Source organism: Thalia democratica, chromosome 3, assembly GCF_965202585.1.
Source record: "Thalia democratica chromosome 3, ktThaDemo2.hap1.1, whole genome shotgun sequence".
In the NCBI taxonomy this organism is placed as follows: domain Eukaryota; kingdom Metazoa; phylum Chordata; class Thaliacea; order Salpida; family Salpidae; genus Thalia; species Thalia democratica.
Window position 1 is genome coordinate 40133312 of NC_139167.1, and position 20361 is coordinate 40153672.

General features: G+C 26.9%; 1 protein-coding gene across 7 annotated transcripts in view; it reads right to left on the bottom strand.

Moving 5' to 3' along the window:
* Nucleotides 1–733: 733 nt before the first annotated feature.
* The window catches only part of LOC145832736 (uncharacterized), a 44728-nt gene continuing 25100 nt past the window's right edge, over nt 734–20361 (bottom strand). For 2 of the 7 annotated variants that reach the window (XM_082940059.1, XM_082940061.1), the window contains 19 exons: nt 16336–16501; nt 13962–14060; nt 13293–13435; nt 12745–12918; nt 11095–11341; nt 10544–10685; nt 10095–10242; nt 9369–9617; nt 8967–9174; nt 8612–8793; nt 8331–8490; nt 7782–8154; nt 7482–7709; nt 7038–7255; nt 6582–6732; nt 6279–6478; nt 4251–4391; nt 3668–3810; nt 734–1740 (listed from right to left, as the gene is read on the bottom strand). In XM_082940059.1, coding sequence (XP_082796185.1) covers nt 1425–1740; nt 3668–3810; nt 4251–4391; nt 6279–6478; nt 6582–6732; nt 7038–7255; nt 7482–7709; nt 7782–8154; nt 8331–8490; nt 8612–8793; nt 8967–9174; nt 9369–9617; nt 10095–10242; nt 10544–10685; nt 11095–11341; nt 12745–12918; nt 13293–13435; nt 13962–14060; nt 16336–16501 — 3688 coding nt within the window. In that variant the 3' untranslated portion in view covers nt 734–1424. The remainder of the gene's footprint in view (nt 1741–3667; nt 3811–4250; nt 4392–6278; nt 6479–6581; nt 6733–7037; nt 7256–7481; nt 7710–7781; nt 8155–8330; nt 8491–8611; nt 8794–8966; nt 9175–9368; nt 9618–10094; nt 10243–10543; nt 10686–11094; nt 11342–12744; nt 12919–13292; nt 13436–13961; nt 14061–16335; nt 16502–20361) is intronic. The other 5 variants (XM_082940064.1, XM_082940062.1, XM_082940060.1 and 2 more) reach the window with 4 other exon arrangements.

The window sequence follows — 20361 nt, forward strand, 5'->3', positions numbered from 1 at the left end:
CGTTCCTACATAATATATAAGAGTATTTTCGGATTTTTTAAGAAAATATCTTTGCAAGCAATTTAAGGTTTGATACGTAACAAATTTTAACTTGTTTATTACCACTAAAGTTGTTGTCAAAAATATTAATTTATATGCAAAGTACTATGCGCTGCACAGGTAAATAAAAAAATTTGTTTTTATTAAAAGATATTAAAAAATTTAAAAAAATAATTGAGTCAATGAATTGCTTGCGCAAATTCATGTTAGGTTTTTGCATATTAATCAACTATTTCAAGTATTTTTAAATTTTAATTTATTGGCATACTAACAGTAGGTGTTCTGTTTTAAGAATAAAATTTCCACTTGTATTTTATAAATGCAATGATTTTAACAAAGATTTTCTTTAAGAAAGGTATAAACCAGTTTATACCAAAACAAACAAAAGCATCTAATTTATTCACCAAATCAAAAAATGTGTATGAAAATATTTAAATTCGTAAGTTTTTAGCTATGTTAGCTTTAGTTTATTAAATTTTTTTATAAATTAACATAATTTTAAAAACAGGTCTTTTAAACACACTTAATTTTTTAATGAAGTATAGAACAACACTATATTTAAAAAAATAAAACTTTATATGTTTACAAAAAATAATATACCGCTTTATTTATTGCGATCAAAAAAAAATAAAAAAAAACAACATAACTCATTTAAATTTATACTGAAAAACAACCTTTTTTGTGCGCCCAGCGCAAATTTCTTAACTATTAATTCTTGATTAAAGATAGTTAAATATGTAAAAATAAACTAATAATTTTTAAAATTGAAATCTTTTAGTTTGGTCGTACTCAAAGTTAAAAAGTTAATTATAAACCGGGATTTAAAAAAAATTAATTAAAAAAAATGATTGTCTAGTTACTTTGTAGACTCAAAAGCAAACACAAACTAGAAAGCATCTACAAAAAATATGTCGACTTGTTACAATTGAAACAAAACTCAGAAACAATATTAGTTATTTTTACATCATTACAGATTGTTTTCTAATGTTAAAAGGGATGACAGGTGGCAAATACGAGTGAGAATGCACATAAAAATTGAATCATAATTTTAGAAAGTTGTACAAGTCTAAAAAATAAGATCATATTTATAGTTAAGAATCGTAAGTAAGGCTTATCGTTGCTAAAAATTTTTTAGTACTCAAAGCTTTTTTTATACTTTTTAGCAGCATTCTACCTTAGGTTTGCTTCAAAATAAATATGTTAGTCATCTAAACTAGTAGTAAAAAAAAACGGTTTTAGACTAGAAATAGTATATAAATATTTTAAAACAAAAGTAAGCTTTAATAACATAAAATAATATTAGCCCACAGCGGCTTCATTTAGTAGCTGAAAAAAAAATCACAATACTGTATACGAAAAGCAAATTACAATAAAAATGTCAAAAATCAACTTTTAGCGGCGAACTTGTTCGAAGCGGTCCGAGCCCCGTTCTCGGTTCGCATCGACGATTGCCCGTCGCTCTCATCCGCCGACGAGTGGTCCAGGAGATCGTCTTCCTGAGGAGACTGCAGACGTCTGGCGTTGATTCTCGAGCCGTTCGGGGCTTCCCCATCGATAAAGTGAATTCCGTTTTGGCGGGAGGAGTCGAAGGAGGGCTTTACTCCGGAGGTTTCGAGCTGGGAGGAGAGGCGCTCGATGACCGACTCCGAGTGCTTCAGCTTCACCCGCAACATTTCGTTCTCTTCCATCAGTTTAGATCTTCTGTTGAACAAATAAACTTAAAAAAAAAAAAAAATTGTAGTATCTTCCAGTTAAGTTTTAGTTTTATTATATGTTTTAATGCAAAAATAATAAAAAAATCACTTACTGCTTTACAAAATTATACGTTGCTGCAGCTTAAAAGTTAAACTTAGCTGGAATTAATTAGAGTATAAAAAACGGCTAATTACTAGTTATATACAAATTACTTGCTCAAAAAAAAAAAAATTATTGCAAGCTTAGAAATTACCGTTACAAAATTCTAGAAAATAGAATATTTTTTTTATCTTTTAACTTTTTTATTAATAATAATTACAGTTTATCATAAAGGTTTTTCATTTAATTTATAATAATAAAAACTAAGCATAATGCTTTATCATACAATTCTTTTAATTAATATTAATACATAAACACTTGTTGTTAACTAACTATTTTTATAAATTGTACAATGCTTATGATTAAATGAAACGTTCTAAGCAAACTAAACAATTAATTTTTTATTCAGGTTGATAAAAATTACTGTTATTATTAAGTTTTCTACTACGATATAAAATATACTTAAACATAATAATTACCAATTGAAAAACTTTCATAAAAAAAGATAAAAACAAAACCAGTTTTCTGGAATGCTTTGATTATATTTACTTTAAACTAACTAGTAATTTACTATTCCATAATTCCATATTGTTAAATTAGCACATCAAAACGTCGTAAATACAAAAATTTAATACTTTAAAACATATCTTTTATTTGTAAAAAATATTAACTTATGTATTTTTATTACTCTTCGAGAAATAGCTTGTGTACAGTAAAATAAGTTTTTGTATAATAAAATAATGTGCGCAGTTGAAAAGTCTAAAAATACTATTGTAGAGGCAGGTGGTGGTGTGAAACTTTTTGTACATAAAAATAAAAAACACTTTTTTATTAGTAGTAAAATCAATAGCATTTTAGAAGTTTCAAAATAATTTGTATATCTCTAACTAAGTCGAATTACTTAAGGTATTACAAAATATCAACGTTTAATAAGTTATGCTTGTAGAATATTATATATAACAATCTGCTATAAAAATAGTTCTCTAAGATTTTTTATATTAAGACTTGTTTGTTAAGTGAACAAAGTTTAAAAAACCCCTTTTTTTATCAAAATAGTTTTAGAAACAGTAAATTGATTAAGTTAGCCACTAAAATACAACTAGATTAACAAATGATTTAATTTGTTTTATATTTCACCGTATTTCTGTAGCTTTAACTTTGTTAAAACTTTGTATAGAATATTTATCTAAAGCTCGTATACATATACTTTCAACTGGTCTAGTAGACCGTCAGGTGTAATATTGAAAATACAAATCAGTTTAGATGTATATATTCAAAACTATTAATCCAAAAAATATACAAATATCAATGCAAGTAGTAAAACTAATTTATAACTATTGTTTTATGATTTAAATTCATAATTAAAGTATACAAGATTAGCTGAAAGAATTATATAGAAGACTTGACATTTAATTTACAAACTTTTGAACTTTTGATTACGTTTATTACGGGACAAAAAACTAAACAAAATCTTAACTAGATACGATTACATTGACCGAACTTCATATCTTTTGTTGAGAAGCATACTATAAAAATTAAAAACAAAAGTGCAAGTATCTTACAAACCTAAACAAATTTAAAAATATATAAAACGAGCACCATAAAAACTGAACCTTACAATACACAAACAAGCATACAAAAATATTTATTGTGAATATACGTAAAGTTACGAGCATACAATACATTTAGTTTGAAATATCACATTTTTATTACACTTTTTAAAACAATAACTATAAAGAATTGAATATACATATTAATACTTCATCAAATAAAGTTTGTAGCAAATAAACGTTGTTTAATGATTTGTAAATGAACTTTAAATGGTCAAACTCACTCGAAATCTTTTTCTTGCAGCTCGCGTTCTTTTTTGTTCAACTCCTTTTGCTTCACGTCGAGCTGGTACATAATTTTGACGATCTGCTTCGTTTTCGGCTGCGACGATTGGCTGCTGAGGTGCCGCGAGCTGCCCCTGGACTGCTGCGGATGATAACATAAAGTAGTAAAAACAAAAAACACTCAAGTCATGAAGTTATGATCGTTTAAATAATGTGTGTTTGTGACAGTAATCGTGCATGACAACATTCTTAGTTGTATTAAAAAGTAGAGATCAGTTAGAGTTTGTTAACCATTGTCAGTTACTAAAAAAAAAGTTTAACATCCTAGAATTTTTTTTTCCTATTTTTCATTAAAAAAAATAAAACACAGCGTTTCTTAGATATTTTACAAAGTGCCAGAGTAGGTTTTATAACAGCTTATGCGGATGCAATGTTATACTTTTTTTAAAGCCAAACAAAAGTTCATTTTATAAAGTAAATTTAAAAGTATTTAACAAGACATGACGACAAGACAGGTAATTTCAAAGATCAAAAAAACAACTTAGGTTTTGTTAAAATACGCTCAATACTTGCTAAACTGACTTCATTGTTAATAGGAAAGTCTGAAGGGATGTTTGCTACCCACTGCGCTGTCCTGTCTTCAGTAGACTGCGATATGACAGATTTTCCCGACGACATCTGACGTGAAACCACAGGCTTTCTAGTCGAGTTTTGAATTGGCTGCTGAAATTTTATTTCATTTAGTTTGTATAGTATAATTTGAGTTAAAAAACACAAAGAGAATCTGAAATGTTTCATTTTTTAGTAACTAAAAAAATTAGTTTGTATAGAATGTATAAATCAAATACCAAAAAAACTAAACTGTTATTTTAATTTAAGTAAACAAATAAATTGTTAAAATGTCTTTAACAACAGTCAGTGGCAAGGTTTATTTTTTCAAAAAGCAAAGACTAAATGGAACAAATTACCACAGGATGTAGTATCGTGTAAAAGGGTAGAACATTTTTGCTTAAAACTAAAAAGATTTAGTTTAAATAGTATAAACATCAGTAAAATTCAGTAACTTATCACAAAAAAAATACAAAAAAGACAATAAATTAAAGATTTGTTTAATATTTATCCCATCTAAACTAACAAGTGATTTCTTCATTTTTCTATTTGTAATACTAAATAGTTTTATTTCTCTATGCCTCCCCCCTGACAGAATATTAATTTAGTTTTATTATTTTTGTACAAATGGTTTTGTAAGTCTTAAGTTATAGACTTTTATATCAATCAAATAAGTTTAAACCTGTTGGTGAGTTTTTATAATTTCAACTATGTTTGATGTTTTGTTTATGTTTATTTTTTGTTGAATATAAATGTTTTTATTTTCATTTTTCTCATTGTGTGTCTTGTTTAAGTGGCTCAGATTTTGATGCCTGAGTCCAACATTGCACAATAAACAATTTAATAATAATAATAACTTAAGCTTTTTTTTAGTTTTTAAACTATCTGAATCAAAACTTGTATTTTTATTTTTTTTGTTCGTTAAGCGAACGGTAGTTGTTGAACTTATGCCCTTTGTGATTGTTTTTGTGTGGTTTAATTAAATTATAAACCTGTATTTTATAAGTTTAAGTTTTTGCACACGATAATGCAGTTTGATTTCATGAAATAAAAAGTTCAACCTTAGTAGTTTTCGTTAATAAGTTCACAAAAAATACTATTTTAAAGTTATTAATTTATAGTTATTCAAAAAAAATATTTTAAAGTATATAAAACTGCGTTAATTGTTAAGGTTAAACAAGTGCATCAATGTATTACTCAAAGGTTTTGTAAATATTACAACTAAACAACGTACTAACTTATTTTAAAAACAATTAGAGAAATTTTATTACCTTTTGATAAAAAGGTTTGGATGTTTGTTTACAAAATTAAAAAAGTTATTAAAAAAGATTAACAAATGTTCATGTATAAGAAGATTAAAAAATAGACAACTCTTGGTTATAGTACACCAAAACTAGTACTTCAATACTTAAACAACATTTAATAAAGTAAAACTTTATTTTTTGTTTCAATAACGTAAATATTTATTATTAGTTTGGGTTTACTTTAAAAAAACTAGTTCGATCAAAAAATTGTTAGTAGTACATCTGTTGTTCACGAAAAACTTCTCTATACACTTTAAAGAAATTTTTAAATTATTGTTCATTACATATTACCTATTTTTTTAGCAAAATTTAGCTTAGTGTTTTTTAAAAGCTGGGTCAGACTAGACTTGATCAATAAAGTTTTACTTGTTTAGTAACATAGATTAAATAAATGTTTAAAAGAAATACAACGTATGACTTTGATTCTACCAAATTAGTCTGAATACCCTATATGTTTATACTTTTTTTGATGCTCAGTTTAAAAACAGTATAAAATAACAGAACTTTTGATAAAATTTTAATTAAATTTCTGTCAACTTAATTTTTAAATGATAGTTAAGATTATTAAAAAAAATTCTTAGAAAATCAAATACGTTTAAAAGCTAGTTTTCTGTACTTATTAAAATATAGTTCATGACATACAGCTAGTTATGTTTTTAATAAAGTAGATTACAATTCAAATAAAAATTTTGCTTACAATTTGATGGTACACATGATGGTTTTTGCTTGATGATTGGTGTTTGTTCAGAGCATGGTGCGACCTATGATCCTTATTTCGGTTCGAGTTTTTACTCCTGGCGGCGTGCGAGGAAGCTACATTAGACGATACTCTGTTCATATTATTTGCCGAATTGTCTTTTTGTAACATATTTTCTTCATGATGCTTAACCTCAGTTACTGTAAAAAAAAAGTCTTTTTACTTCTCTGAACATTTTTAAACGACTAAAATTATATTTTTAGTTGATTATTTTCCACTACCAATTATTTCAAAATCTCCTACTTGTTTCAGGTTTGAAGTTTCGATTTTCTCTTTTACTAGGAGTTGGTAGTTTACTCTGATGATTAAAGGGATGTTTAAAGTTGCTGTTGTGGTGCTTTCCATTAGAAATTGGAGAAGTCACTTCCAAAACTGGTTCACCATTTGCATTTGCCTAAAAAGAGAATTGAAATAACGCTTTTGTATAATTTTTTATTTAATAAAATTTAGTACAACATAGTTTTAATTATAGGTCTTTGTTCTTATGCAACTAAAACTGTTTGGCAAACTAAAACTAAAATTAACTTGTATATGATCCTTTCGTGAGAACTAAGAAAAATATTTTCTATCTAAAGCTTTTTTTAACATTCACTAAAAATAAGAAAAAAAAAGTTAAGTAATATTTAATTATATCAAATTTTAATTTTCAAGATAAAAAATAATGCTCTGAGTGACTATTTAATAAGTTTAACTTCCTACATTTAATGACATGATTGGGTAAGGCCCGCTTGCGTCTTCTGGAGTAGATTTTTTGTGCCTGTAGTTTTGCTGACTGTTGGTTGTGGGTCGACCTTTTGCAAAAGAAGACGAAAGGCCAGTTTTGAGATGAGCGTTAGAAATTTGCACTGGTGGCTGCTCAATAGCTATTGCCTGGTAGCATTCCTCATCGTCATCATCGTAGTTGGCAAATTGATCATCTGTTAGTTAAAATATCAAGTTATTAAAATTTTCTAAATAAATTATATTTAACTATTTCACTTTTTGTTTGGTTTTAGTTATTAAAGAAGTACGTTTAGAATGTTTTGAAAAAAAAAAAGCGCATAAATTATAATTTTATCTTAGAACAGTTTATTCTGAAGAAAAAAAACTTTGTTCAAAGTAGTTAAACAACTTATTGAAAAAGTATTAGTTGAACAGCTTTACTTGTTTTCGGCTTTTGGTTTTTTCGTCCAGCGCTGTTGTTCTTGCTGTTTGAGTTGTTCGAAGAGTTCACCCTGCTGTCCAAGCTGGAATTTTCCTGGCTGCTCGTTTTCACTGTTCTTTGAGGCTTCGCAGGTTTGAACTTCTGCTGTTGTTGCATCATTGGCAAGGGGTTTGCAAAAGAAAGCGGTTTCACTTGAGACGATAAACCCTGGTTGGACTGCTTTTGAGCTGAAAGAAAAGGGTATAAGCTTCTGTAATTTTTTTTTTTGTTTAACATATACTAATGTTAAAATAACTAACTATTTGCTTGAACTTTTTGGTTCAATCGTAAATTTTGGTAGATTGGCTGTGAAACGGGTACTAGCGCTTTTTGAGGTGTGTTTCTAACGTTGTTATTGTTAAAGCTTTTTGAAATTTGACCTTGGTTGTTCAAGTTACCTCCGTTGACAAACATGTGATTCTTGAAAGCTAAGTGCATTCTTTTTTTCTTCAAGGCATCAATGTCCTCCTTGCGTGGACTGGGATGAAAAACATTGTTGTCTATGACATCATCGTTGGACGACTTTGACGTAATAGTTGCTTGTTGTTGGTCGTTTGTAGTCTGATGAAGAGAAAGGTTTGATTTATTTGTTGATCCAGTATTTGTACAATTGTTAGAATTGCTGTTGCCTTTCTATAATTTTTTTTTAATCAATTTTTTCATGCATGTGTTATTTTGAAAAAAAAAAGTAAATTAAAAATTATGTTGATTTATTTCAAAATGAAAAAACGATTATTTTGAATATATAACAATCATTTAAAAAATTAATTGTAAAGTAAATGATTGAAAAAAGCTTCAAGCAAACTTACACCAGATAGCAATGAATATTGGCTTCCGCCTGCTTGTGCTAAAGAGCCAGCGTTCGTAATTTGTTTCAGGTCGGCAAATGACTCGGCTGGATGATGATCATTCATAGAAGGATCAAGCTGTTGTGAAGAAAATGCAGGGTGCAATATTTTTTCAGTAGCACTGTCAAAAGAATTATGCCGTTAAACCTATTTCTCAAACTAATTTGGTTTATCGAATTACAAAAACTAAATTTCTTAACTTATTTTCAGTATTTTTTAAACCGAACGGCATGTTAAAATACCTAGACTGAGGTACATCATCAAGAAGAGAGCTGATATGTGGTTTGTCATCTTTTTGCGACATTGAGCTCTTACTAGAAACATCTTGACCTATTTTGTCACTTTTCTTTCCAGCGTCAGTTGTAAGAAGGTCAGAAATTTCGTTTAATATAGACGGCAGAGGTTCAAGTTTACCAAGTATATCCTATAAAACATAAGCTTTAAATTTTAGAGTATTTTCAGCGTTTTTAATTAAAGTTTGTTATGTTGTAAAACAATTATTTCTTTTAAACTAAATTAGTGCTGTTCAAATTACTAAAACATTCAAGTTGTATTTTTATTAAAACCTATAATTAAACCCACTTATTTTAAAATTACCTTGTTGAAAGCTGGAGATTGAAACAGTTCTTTGAAAAACTGATGGAGTCGAGCGAACTCGTTGCCGAGGTCGATGTAGCCTTCGAAGCCTCTGTCGAACGAGGTGAACGTGCTACTGCTGATGTCATCGACGAACGCCGTCATCGCGTCCCAGTTCTTCCGGATGAACTCGTCCATGTGAGACATGTAGTCCTCCTTCGACCCGAACCTTGTGAAAACAAACTTTTTTAGTTGCTTGAAACAACAGCTTTAAATAAATTATAAGCCTACTTAGTTGTGAGGTTACAATATTCAGCTTTACGTAAACTCAAAACTATGTGCACAGCTCAAAAGAAGGTGTTTTATAAAAACTAGGTAACAACAAAAATGATATTTGATCAAGCTGTAGATGCTTTAACTAACCGGGTTCGGTTAGCCAGATTTTGGACCACTTTCGCAACAAGGGTCAACGTTCGCGTGGTTTTAGCGTCGGGAATTTCGTGCGCCAAATCGAACAGTATAGGGTTGAGAATCGCAGGACAGAGAAGGCGGAGAAAGAGCGAAGCGGTGACGAGACGGAAAGAGATGCGAGATTTGTCATTATCGGGATCCTCATTAGCGAGGCGCTGCTTCCAAATCGAAAACACTTCTCTCAACTCAACCGGAAAATAACTGTTTAAATAGTTGGTAATTAATTAAATAGTATTGGCTAAAAGTATAAAAGTATAAAAAGTTATGGTTAGACTAAATTGATATTACTATTTGTTTTCTACTTGTAAAGGTTTTACAAGCCTTGAATTAAATGAAAAAAAAAATATTCAGAAATATAATGTAGATGAGGTATTGTTTTATCTATAGTAACAACTTTTAAAACTTTTAAGTATCCTGATACGATGTGTACATTTTAAGTAAGTTTGTATACATTATAAAATTTTTATAAAGTATTACAACTATTTTTAAAGTAGTTTGTTTTGCAAATACTGCATTGCTACATTTTAGTTATTATTGTTAATAACAAATCAAAGGTATGAAAATATACTACTATTCTATTAAAGTATTTGCAAAATCTAAAATTACTTAGTAATAACTGCTTACTAAAGAAAATTTACAGAAAAGAAGTATCAAGAAGTGACAAAACTAAAGTTTAACCTGGTCGAATTTTTGATCTTTTCAAACGCGATGCTACAGCACATAGTGAGATTCTTACGGTTTATTTCAAGATCAGCTGTGGGTGGAAGTCTACTGCCATCACACTCACAATCTTCAGTCATCGTGAACAGTGTGTTTATAAAATCACCTTTAAGAGAGAAAGCGTCAATGATAAAGACTTGGTAAGCTTCGTTTTACAATTTAACGCTAAAATTAAACAACTTTTAAAGTATTAGTTTATTAAACAACTAGTTCTATTAAATTATTAGTATAACACTTGATGTTACATTTATCGGTTTAAAACATTCTAAGAAGTAAATAAATTGTATAAAAATCTTTTTTTTTATTATAAATTAATATCCAAAACTTAAACTTTTAAGTTCAAAGTTTTAAAGTACTCTAGATTTATTTAGTTCTTAAAAAATGAGTTTTAAAAAAGTAACGCGCACCGAAAGTTTGATGCAGATATCTCATTCCAACTAATCTTATAAAAGCTTCAACAGATTTTGTTCCGATTGTGTTTTCTCGGAAAACTAGAGACTCTTCAGTAACTTTTTCTGTTTCATCCATAACAAGATCAACCATGTAAGCCTTTATAATTGTTAACATTTAGTTTTGTTTGTTTTGACAAATTTTAAATTACATAATAGCTTATAAAATAGTTTTTTGATCACTTTATTAATATTAACAGTTAGAATAAATATATTTAAGAATAAAACAGTTTTTGCAAATTAGAGTAAAAATGTATTTCAATAGCTGTAAGTTATTAAAAATAAATATTTAAGTTTATGATTTTAAGTAGGTTGCAAAATTATTTGATTATAGACTTATAAAAATAAGTACTTTGATCTTTGCATATTTAAAAGTTTGTTATATTAAAAGTATTTTAGTTGCTCCAACTCTATAAAAATAAATATGTGTTTGCAATCGATTGCTGCTAAATAAATTTTTAGATAAAGTATTTTAGTACTTTATAAACAAGTTACAAAAAAGTGTTTACCTTGATGTTACCGGTCGCATACATGATCTTAACCATGATTTTTGCAAGTTCATCTTTCTGAGAAGCGTTCAGGACTCCCCCTATGGTGCGGCACACGTGCAAATAGTTGCAGTTTAGATATTCTGCAAGTTGCTTGTAGTGCTCACTCGGCAACACGTCTATGCTGAGAAACCTCGCTTTCAACCGTATTGCCATTTGCTCGCCGTGCTTGTTCTTGTTGTTGCCGTTGTGAGTTGACAGCGGATACCTTTACAAACAGCTTTTGTGTATCGTAGTACAAGTGGTAAAAGTTTTATAAATTTTTATAGTGTTTATTTTTGTTTATTTTCTTGTTTTTTTACTAATGAAAAACTAAGATTCTAGCATTTTTTTAGCAAAGGGTTGACGACCAAGTTGGCTTCATAAAAACTTTGAAAACATTTTCTTGATCTTGTTAATTTTTGTAATTTTAGTGTTTTTTATCATATTTTACCAACTGCAAAGCTTGTATTTACTTAATTATAAAAAAATAAATTTTTTATAAGAAATTTTTATTTATCAATTTATTTTAAGTAGTTAGTTATAGCTATTTATTATAAATTTACGCATTCAATAAATGTTTAAACTTCGAGTAAAAAAAGAAGAAACGCATTTTGTTATTTAAAATTAAATAAATCAAATTTAAGTTATCTAAATACAACAGTTTGTTGACAAACTAACAACAAAAGCTAAAACACACATAAGTTGTTAATGTTTAAAAGTTAAAAGTTGTACAAAGGTAAAATAAAACAAGGCCTTTAATAAAACATTAAAACTTTACATACCGAGCTAAAAAAAAACTTTTTGTTTAGTATTTTATTGTTTTAGATAAAAAAACAAAAAACAAAATTTTGTAAAAAACAAACAAATGTCACTTATATTTTAAATGCACTAAATCAATCGATTTTAAATAAAAATACGATTTTTACTAAGCGAAAAATGGAAATTACAGTTACTAAATATAGCTTGAGAATAATTTACATTTATGTTTTTCTTTCTTTTACGATATGTTGCATCTATTTTACATTTAAAATTTTATCAAATTCAAAAAGCTTTATTCTATATAAAGCTCAATTATATTTTACAGACTACATTTTACACAAATATTAATATAAAATTTTGGTAACATAAAAATACCGAAATTTTATTTATTAAAAATGAATGTAAGTTAAACGATCATTACTTATACATTTTAAACCTGTATGTTTGTATTATACCTAAACTTTTGATTAAAATCAATAGTTTTTTAAACTGTTTATTTTTGAAATACATATTGAACTTATTGCTCACGAGGAATTTACGAAATTTTGCCGACAAACATTTAGAACTAAAATATTGTTAACAACATGGAGATATTCATTTTTTTTTAGTATAAACTATAATTGTGTTCGTAGATTTATTAAAAGAGTCAAAAGTGAATTTGTTGAGTCATAAATAGTCTTGAATTAAATTATACTATCAAAAAATTTCAAAACTTTTTTGCGTTTTGCATAGAAAATATTTTTAAGCTAAGTTTAGTATTAAACTTAAACGCTTGGTATAAATTAAAAATAAAACATAAAAAATATCAATAGCTTTATCAGTATATTAAAAAAAAATTGCAGAAAAACTAGCTTTTTCGTGTAAACTTACCAAGCTTCAACGTATTTGTGGGTGTGAAGAAGCTTGTCTACTGACAAGTTAACCAAACCAACGTAGTCTTTATCCTTCTTCTTCTTTTTGTCCGAGTCTTTGAACAAGTGAACGGTTATGTCGTCGTGTATTGGCTGAGATGAAAACTCGAAGCCCTCGCCCCACATTATCGAGCTAAAAAAGAAACATAAAAGATATGAGTTAAAAGTTGTGTGTTTGTCTTCATTAATGATTTTTATATTGGTAGAATTTAATTCGTTTAAAAGTTTATGCAATCTCCAAAATTAAGAAAAATCATCAGTTTAATACGTTTCGAGTGTAACGTAGGGGTAGTTTTTTAAGCATATAGAGAAAATAGATTTAAATATAAGACATCAAAAAATACTCCAGTATTGAAGCACGTACTTTAAAGCTAGGACTGCCCACTCAACTTACAGTTATACATAGGTCTACCAAAAGAAGAAAGGTAATTAATCAAATAGTTGCAACATACAAAAAATGTATAAAAGCTGTATAAAAAACGGTTATAACTAGCTAAAAAAAACCACCTATCATTTTTCCATTTAGATGTTGTTCTGGCACACAGCTTCCGGTCGAGACAAACTTCGGAAAAATATTTCTTTTTGGACGGTAAACACTTTGCTTCTTGAACATACAACGACAGCTTGTGCTCTGTTCTCCGGATGTTGTCCTTAAATTTTTGCATGAAACTAGTTTCAATAAGTTTTCAATTTCTCATTTTAAAATGTCATGCTTGTTGCGAACAAAAGTCACGATTTTAGCAAGAAAGCTGAAAAGCTATGAGAAAGTTTATTGATACGGTCATGAATTTTTTTAGTACTTGCTTAGTTAAGGTGTAAGTTTGCAAAAATATGCTAATACAACACTGTTTTACTTAATAGAAAGTTAATTGTTAGTTTAGAAATAACTACCTTTTGCAAACCTTTACAGAACTTTTTGATACCCTAAACTTAAAATAGTTGTAATAAAAATAATACATGAAAAGTTATATGAGATTATATTTGTTTTATTATTTTAACAAAAACTAAAAGTAAATAGTTAAAACTCAATTCGTGCTAGTAATACTTTATTGAGAATTTTTAATACAAGTAAAGGTGTTACATTAATAAATTCGAAATAACGCACTCTTTCAAACTTGATGAGTGTTAAACACTTAAAAAAAATATTGTATTTGATAACTAATAAAACAAACATACTAAATTTGGATTGATTGCTCGTTTTATTTTCTCAATCCACCTTTCCCTTTCTCCCGCTGAACCGCATTTGAAGCACCTTGTCTGAGTAGCAGTTAGCACCTGAAAAGTTTTCAATTGCTTGAGTTGTTGAAGAACGTTTAATTAAAGTAAACTTCAAGAAAGACTTTTTAAAACAAAAGCGAATTTCACGATCCTAAATAAGTGAGAGAAACAAGTTTTATTGACGTTTGTTAATACTTAATAAGAAATTGAAATCAGCTTGTATAATAGTTTTGATTTTTTAACAAAAGAAAAAAATAATAAAAGACTTAGTTAACTACAAAACATACTTTAAGGGTGACTAATTGTTTTTTACTTTATTGGGGTAAATCAGTTGTTTGTTTCAATACCTTAGTGTTATGTACCTATAATACCTTTCAATCAAAACATGTTGAGTCAGATTTTCATCACACGTAAAGTGTAAGTTTTGATTCAGAACATTAGAAAAATAACTTTATTAGAAAACACACTGTTGGTGGTTATTTTATGACGATTTTGCATTAATGACTCATGTAACATACATATACGTGTATGAGAATACTAGTGACTAATGGTGAAATGCTATTATGACGTAGATTAACTTTTTTCACGCTGGTACTCAGATTGCATGGGTTAATTTTTTATATAAAAACAATAATTATTAAGTTTTTGTGAAAACTCTTAAGTGTAACTAATACACAAACAATATAGAACAGTGCTTCCTCGCTTATCAGGCCATGTTGGGCAAGAATTTTCGTAAATAAGGTCGGATAAAGACAATTTTTTTTTTCTCCTTAACATTATTTAATGCATATAATAAAACGTTCATTTCTATTTTTTATTTCTTTAATGAACAAACGAATTAAAGCAGTCAAAAAACAAACAAAAAACTTTGAAAAGTTAAAAATTAATTTAAAGAAAACAGTTTACATCGTAAACAGTTTAACTAATACCGGAACTCTTTCGTAAAATATAGATTGGAGGTTTGTTTAACAGGGCTTTCATGTTTCTTAGCAAAAAACTAATGGAATCAGATAAGTTGTGAAACATTTTCTAGATAAGTTTCTGTTTATGTTTTCATTAAGCCGGCTGTGTATTAATGCTAAGGTATGTCCAGGCAAAATTCTTAAATACAACTCGGTATACTACTTTAATACCTGTATAGCGCAAAAATGTGAAGTATAACATAAATTTTAATTTATCAAAAATTATCACGTTACTATAAACTACTTGCTTAGATATTGAAATTAAATTAAATGTCTATTTGTAGTAAAGCAATGATTTTAGCTGATTTAGATAAATCTACTTCCTGACTTAAACCGACTGGATTACCGAGGAACCGGATAAGTGAGGAAGTACTGTATTATGTTTATCTATATATGTAGTACTTTTCCTTCATAGCATTGTCTACGTAAATAACAAATAAAAAGACATTTTAGCAAACCTACCATGAGATAAAAATCTCATGCGCTTATGGTAAGGTTTGTTTAAATTTAGTTTAAAATTTTGTAACATCACATTTCTATAATTGCTATACATAAAACTGCTTTTTAAGAAATACTTGAACACAGTTTATGACCTTATAGTTATACTGTAAGTTTGTAAAAAGTAAATGTGTTTTTAAAAAGTAATTTAAAACATTTTGTTTAATATTAGACCTTTACAAGAGTTTGAACACTTTACAAAAAGATAAAAAATAGAAACCTTCCCTAACATGTTTTTGTTTTGAACTTATATGGTTGTTAATAGAAATTAGATTTAAGTAAGCGCTTTTAAAAGTTTTAAGAAGATACTAATCTTCGGCTAAAGATACCAACACTATCATCTTTAAAAATCACTAATAATATTTACGAAATGATCTAAACATTATAGTAAAAGTAAAAGTTGTACTCACTCTAAAAACTTAAATAAAAACACGTGAGGTAAAGTTTGATGGTTTTTTATGGATGTATTTTTATTTAAAAAAAAAATGTTTTGATATAAAAAAAAAACTTTACAAAACGTCATTTGTATTACACTAAAATTGATAAAATTTTTATACATCTTTAAATTTTGATATGCGTTAATGTTCTTACAACCTTCTTTACAGTTTTAAACTTTCAAAGTTGTATTTATCTTTTAAATATAAATTTTATTTTATTATTTAGAACTACTTTAATAAGTGTTCAATTTCATTCATCTTGTTAATATAGTTGTACTACACAACTTCATACTTTTATTTAACAATGATTAATATAAAATTAAAATTAAAAAAAATATTTTTTTTAATGCAATCATTACAGCTGTAATTAAAGTTTAACAGCGTGGCTTAAAAAATAAAAAGATTGCAAAGTTTTGTACCTTTAAAACAACTAACTTCAAAGCAGTAATCCTTCTTAAGTATGGATCTATGGAGGGAGCGCACTGTTGTTGATTGGTCGTAGTGTTCAGACGAGAGGTCCAAGCAGTCTGCATCCTCAATGGCGGGCATAAAGAAGGGCAAGTCGGGTTCAGACGCGTTTCTAGCGGGCGCGTAGAATGCACTGTAAGAATTTTGTTTACAATAAGCTAGTTGTAGTTTTTTTTTTAATAAGATACCACTTTATTTTTTTATAGTTATATAATTCACACTTAGTTATTTTCTTTTTATTTGACTCTCGTTGATAAGTTCGATTGAATACCATTAAAACCTGTTAGAAAAAAACCACAGCTGTTTGTGTAAGTTATGTAGATATACGTAGTGAATAAGTTCGAATTAACATATAAACTTCATAGTTTATGCACAAACTTTATGTTTTGACTCTTTTTCTTAATTTACATAGTAGTTTATCGTATTTTGGCCGGAAAATAGTAAAGCTATGAAGTTTCTTATGCATCCAGAATATAATAATTTATCATCATTTTTAATTAAGTAAACATATGTGATCAAATAACAGGACTATAACAAGTTAGATTCATAAACATCTCTATTAAGAAAACTATTATATTTATTTCAACAAGTTTCCTCAAATCATTAATAAATTTTTACAAGTTTATACTTGCGGTAAAAATAGTTAACTTTATTTTTGAGCATAATTATTTATTTATTTACCTTAATCGAGACATACTAAATGAAGGCAATTAAATCATGCATATTTTAATAAAATTAATTACTGTATTTTAATTGAACAAATAAAATGTTATACAATTTTTTTATTACAAAAAAGTAATACCTGTTTGTATTACTATTATTACAAAATAAAATAGTTGAACGACTTTTAGATTTATTAATTTTAGTTGTACAAAGCTTTTTAGATAAAATAACTTTAAATTTAGTTTGATACTAATCTTTTAACTTAAAAATTCGAAGTACTAAAAAACAAATGGTCAGCAGTATTTTATAAGATTTAGCAAGGATTTGTTTTTTTTTTTGCATGTTGCAATAGTTATATCAAGATAAATAGATATTGCAAAACAAATTATATATCTTTAAACACTTTAGTACAATTGTACCAAGTTAGCTTAGTAATGCAAAGTTTTAAGAAAAAGTTAAAAAAAAGCAATGAGATTTTTTGAAAACTGTTTGAAGTCTAATACTTCAAACCATTTTTATTTGTTAAAACTTATTTCTTTAACCAAGTATTAAAAATTAATGTAGTAAATTTTCTTCTTGACATGTTTGAATACTTTTCAGCTTAAGATTAAATTGGGGACAAAAAATTCATTTATTACATGCAAGATAGTTTTGTAAAAAAATCTTTTTCTAGAGCTTTTGTTCTAAAAATAATATAAGATGTTTAACTGCTAAAAAAACCACTAACAGTTAATGGTTTATAAATTTACAATTACTATAGTAATAAAGCAGTTTAATTTTATACATAATTAAAACTGAAAAAATAATTCTTTAACGAAAGTTAACAAATTTTTCAAAGTTTATGAACTGACTTATCATCATTATCATCATCTTCGAGAATTCTTTGATTACATGTATTTTTTTGAATAAAACTGTTAGTATTAGAACGAGTATCAGGTTTAAAACAGCCCATTAGACAATTTGTAATTAATTCAAAGGTGAAATGATTAGAATGCGATGTGCTCATCGGAGACGACTTGAACTAAGTAATTTTTTCAACAGTATTGAAAGCAACTTGCATTTATAATGACTATACAAAACACATTTTTATCTAAAAAATGGAATCTTTCAGTTATAATAAATTTAAACCTTTTTGTTCGAAGGTTTTTATAGTAGTTTATTTCGTTTTATTTTTTCTTTATTTAGTTATTATTATCTTATTTTCAGTTGTTTAAATTTCCTGTTAGTTGGAAATAACTTATATTAATGTTTAAAAAAATTCTAATTTTCAAATTACGTTTAACAAGTTAGACTACACCGTTCGTAAATGTAGTTTAAGTTTAAAAATAATATTTTGTTTTAGATGCAATTATAGTGAAAAAAAGCTTTACTTTTGTATTAACTCGATAGGTTCCTTAAAGAATGATAGTAGTTAGTCTTAGACTTATACTCCTTAAAAGATTAAAGTAACAGTAACAAATGTTTTGAATTAACGAGAAAATAAGTGAGCAACTTTAAAAGCTTTATAACACAAAGTAAGTTTTAGAAAACAAAACTTAAAAAGGGTAAACTTTTAACTAAAGTTAAACTAGCTGGTTTTAGTTGAACAAAAATTGTAAATATGTTAACCCAAAACAAAAACTCAAAACTTAACTAAACTAAGCTACTTTTAATTTACACAAAAGGCAACACTAAAAACAGGAAGCTCTTATAAACTTCATCAAAGACGTGAAACGACGCGTTACATGCTAAGTTTTCTATGCTGCAATTTAAAAATTATATAAAACAACATTTTTTTGGATTGTTAACACTACGATATAAAGTAAGTATAGTTGACATTATAACTTTTTACATTAAAGAGTATGTATTGTGAACTAAGTTGTTTTTAACTTATCAAGAAGTAAAAGAAAAAAGGTAATACAGATGAAAAAACTTTAAGCCATTTATAATATTTTGTTTTTTTATCAGTTAAGTACTTTTGAGACTAATGTGAAAACCAACCTAGTTGCAATTTATTTATTAAAACTGATTTATATTAAACTATTCAAAACGAGAAATACTTAAAAAGATAATTAAATTTTCCAGAGAACAATTGGGCACCTGACTTTGTAATTGTAACATCATAATTTACTAGTAATTACAGCATCAAATTTAAATGAATAAGTTTTGTTAACCTTCGCTTAACTTCTTAATACTTAGTTGAAAAAGTCCTAATATGATGATTTAAAACAATTGTAGCTTATTGTTACTACTTTTATTAGTCAACAAAAACTTTTTATTGTAGAAGTTAAACTACATGAATAAAAAAAAAAGACTAAAAAAGTGAAAGTTTGTAATACAGGATTTTGATTTTTATGTACACACCAAATAACAAAGTCTGTATACAAATTAATAGTAGTTTTTTTAATTTGTAGGATTAATCAAATTTGTTACTCTACCTATTTCAAAGTTACTTAGTTGCTTTTTACCAGGGAAAAGTACAAAATTTAATGTACTTTGTTTAGGATAAGATAAATTCTTAAAATGAAACAAAAATCATTACTCACACAATTTTTTTAGCAAAGCAAAAATATTCTAACAACACTTTTGTCTGCTTAGCTCTTTAAAAAAATAAGATTCATGTTCTAACTTATGTTTTATTGTAGTTTTATAATTATTATTTTTTAAATGCAAGTTAACTTAAAGTTTACTGTCTCCCTTATTTTTAAAAGGCTCGTAGGGTTTCGTTTTAGTGTATTTTTTCAGACATTGTTGTCATTTACAATCTTTAACAATAGATTTAAGATTGCTTTTAAACTCAACTTGTAATTTTTCAGTAGCTTGTTTATTATAAAATAAGATAAAGTAAATAAATTTTATTAATACTAAAGGTAAATTTGGTAAATAAAACTGTTCAAATAGCTAGATTTTCGATATCTCGCAAGAAGAATCAAATTACTTTAATTATTAAAAACGTTTTGTTTTTAAAACTCATTTTATATAACTAACTTTTATTGAAATAAATGAAAAATTAAAAGAAAAATAACTAACCATACTATTTTTTTTAACTATAAAAAGATCTCTAACATTAGCAGAATAAAGCTTTTGAGAAAAAACTAAAATGCATAAATACAACATAAACTTTTAACAAAAAATTTCAGAATAAAAATCATAAGCTGTGACTTAAATATAATAAATTAAAGTGCTACTAAGAGTATCTCTATTTATAGAATAAGTTTAAAATTTAATTAAACGTTCTGTAACTTTTCTAAATGTTTATAAACTAGCCATAAAAACCTTTTTTTTTGTGTTAAACTTATTTAAAAAATTGATTAAAAACACTAATTAATAACACTTTATTGAACTATTTGA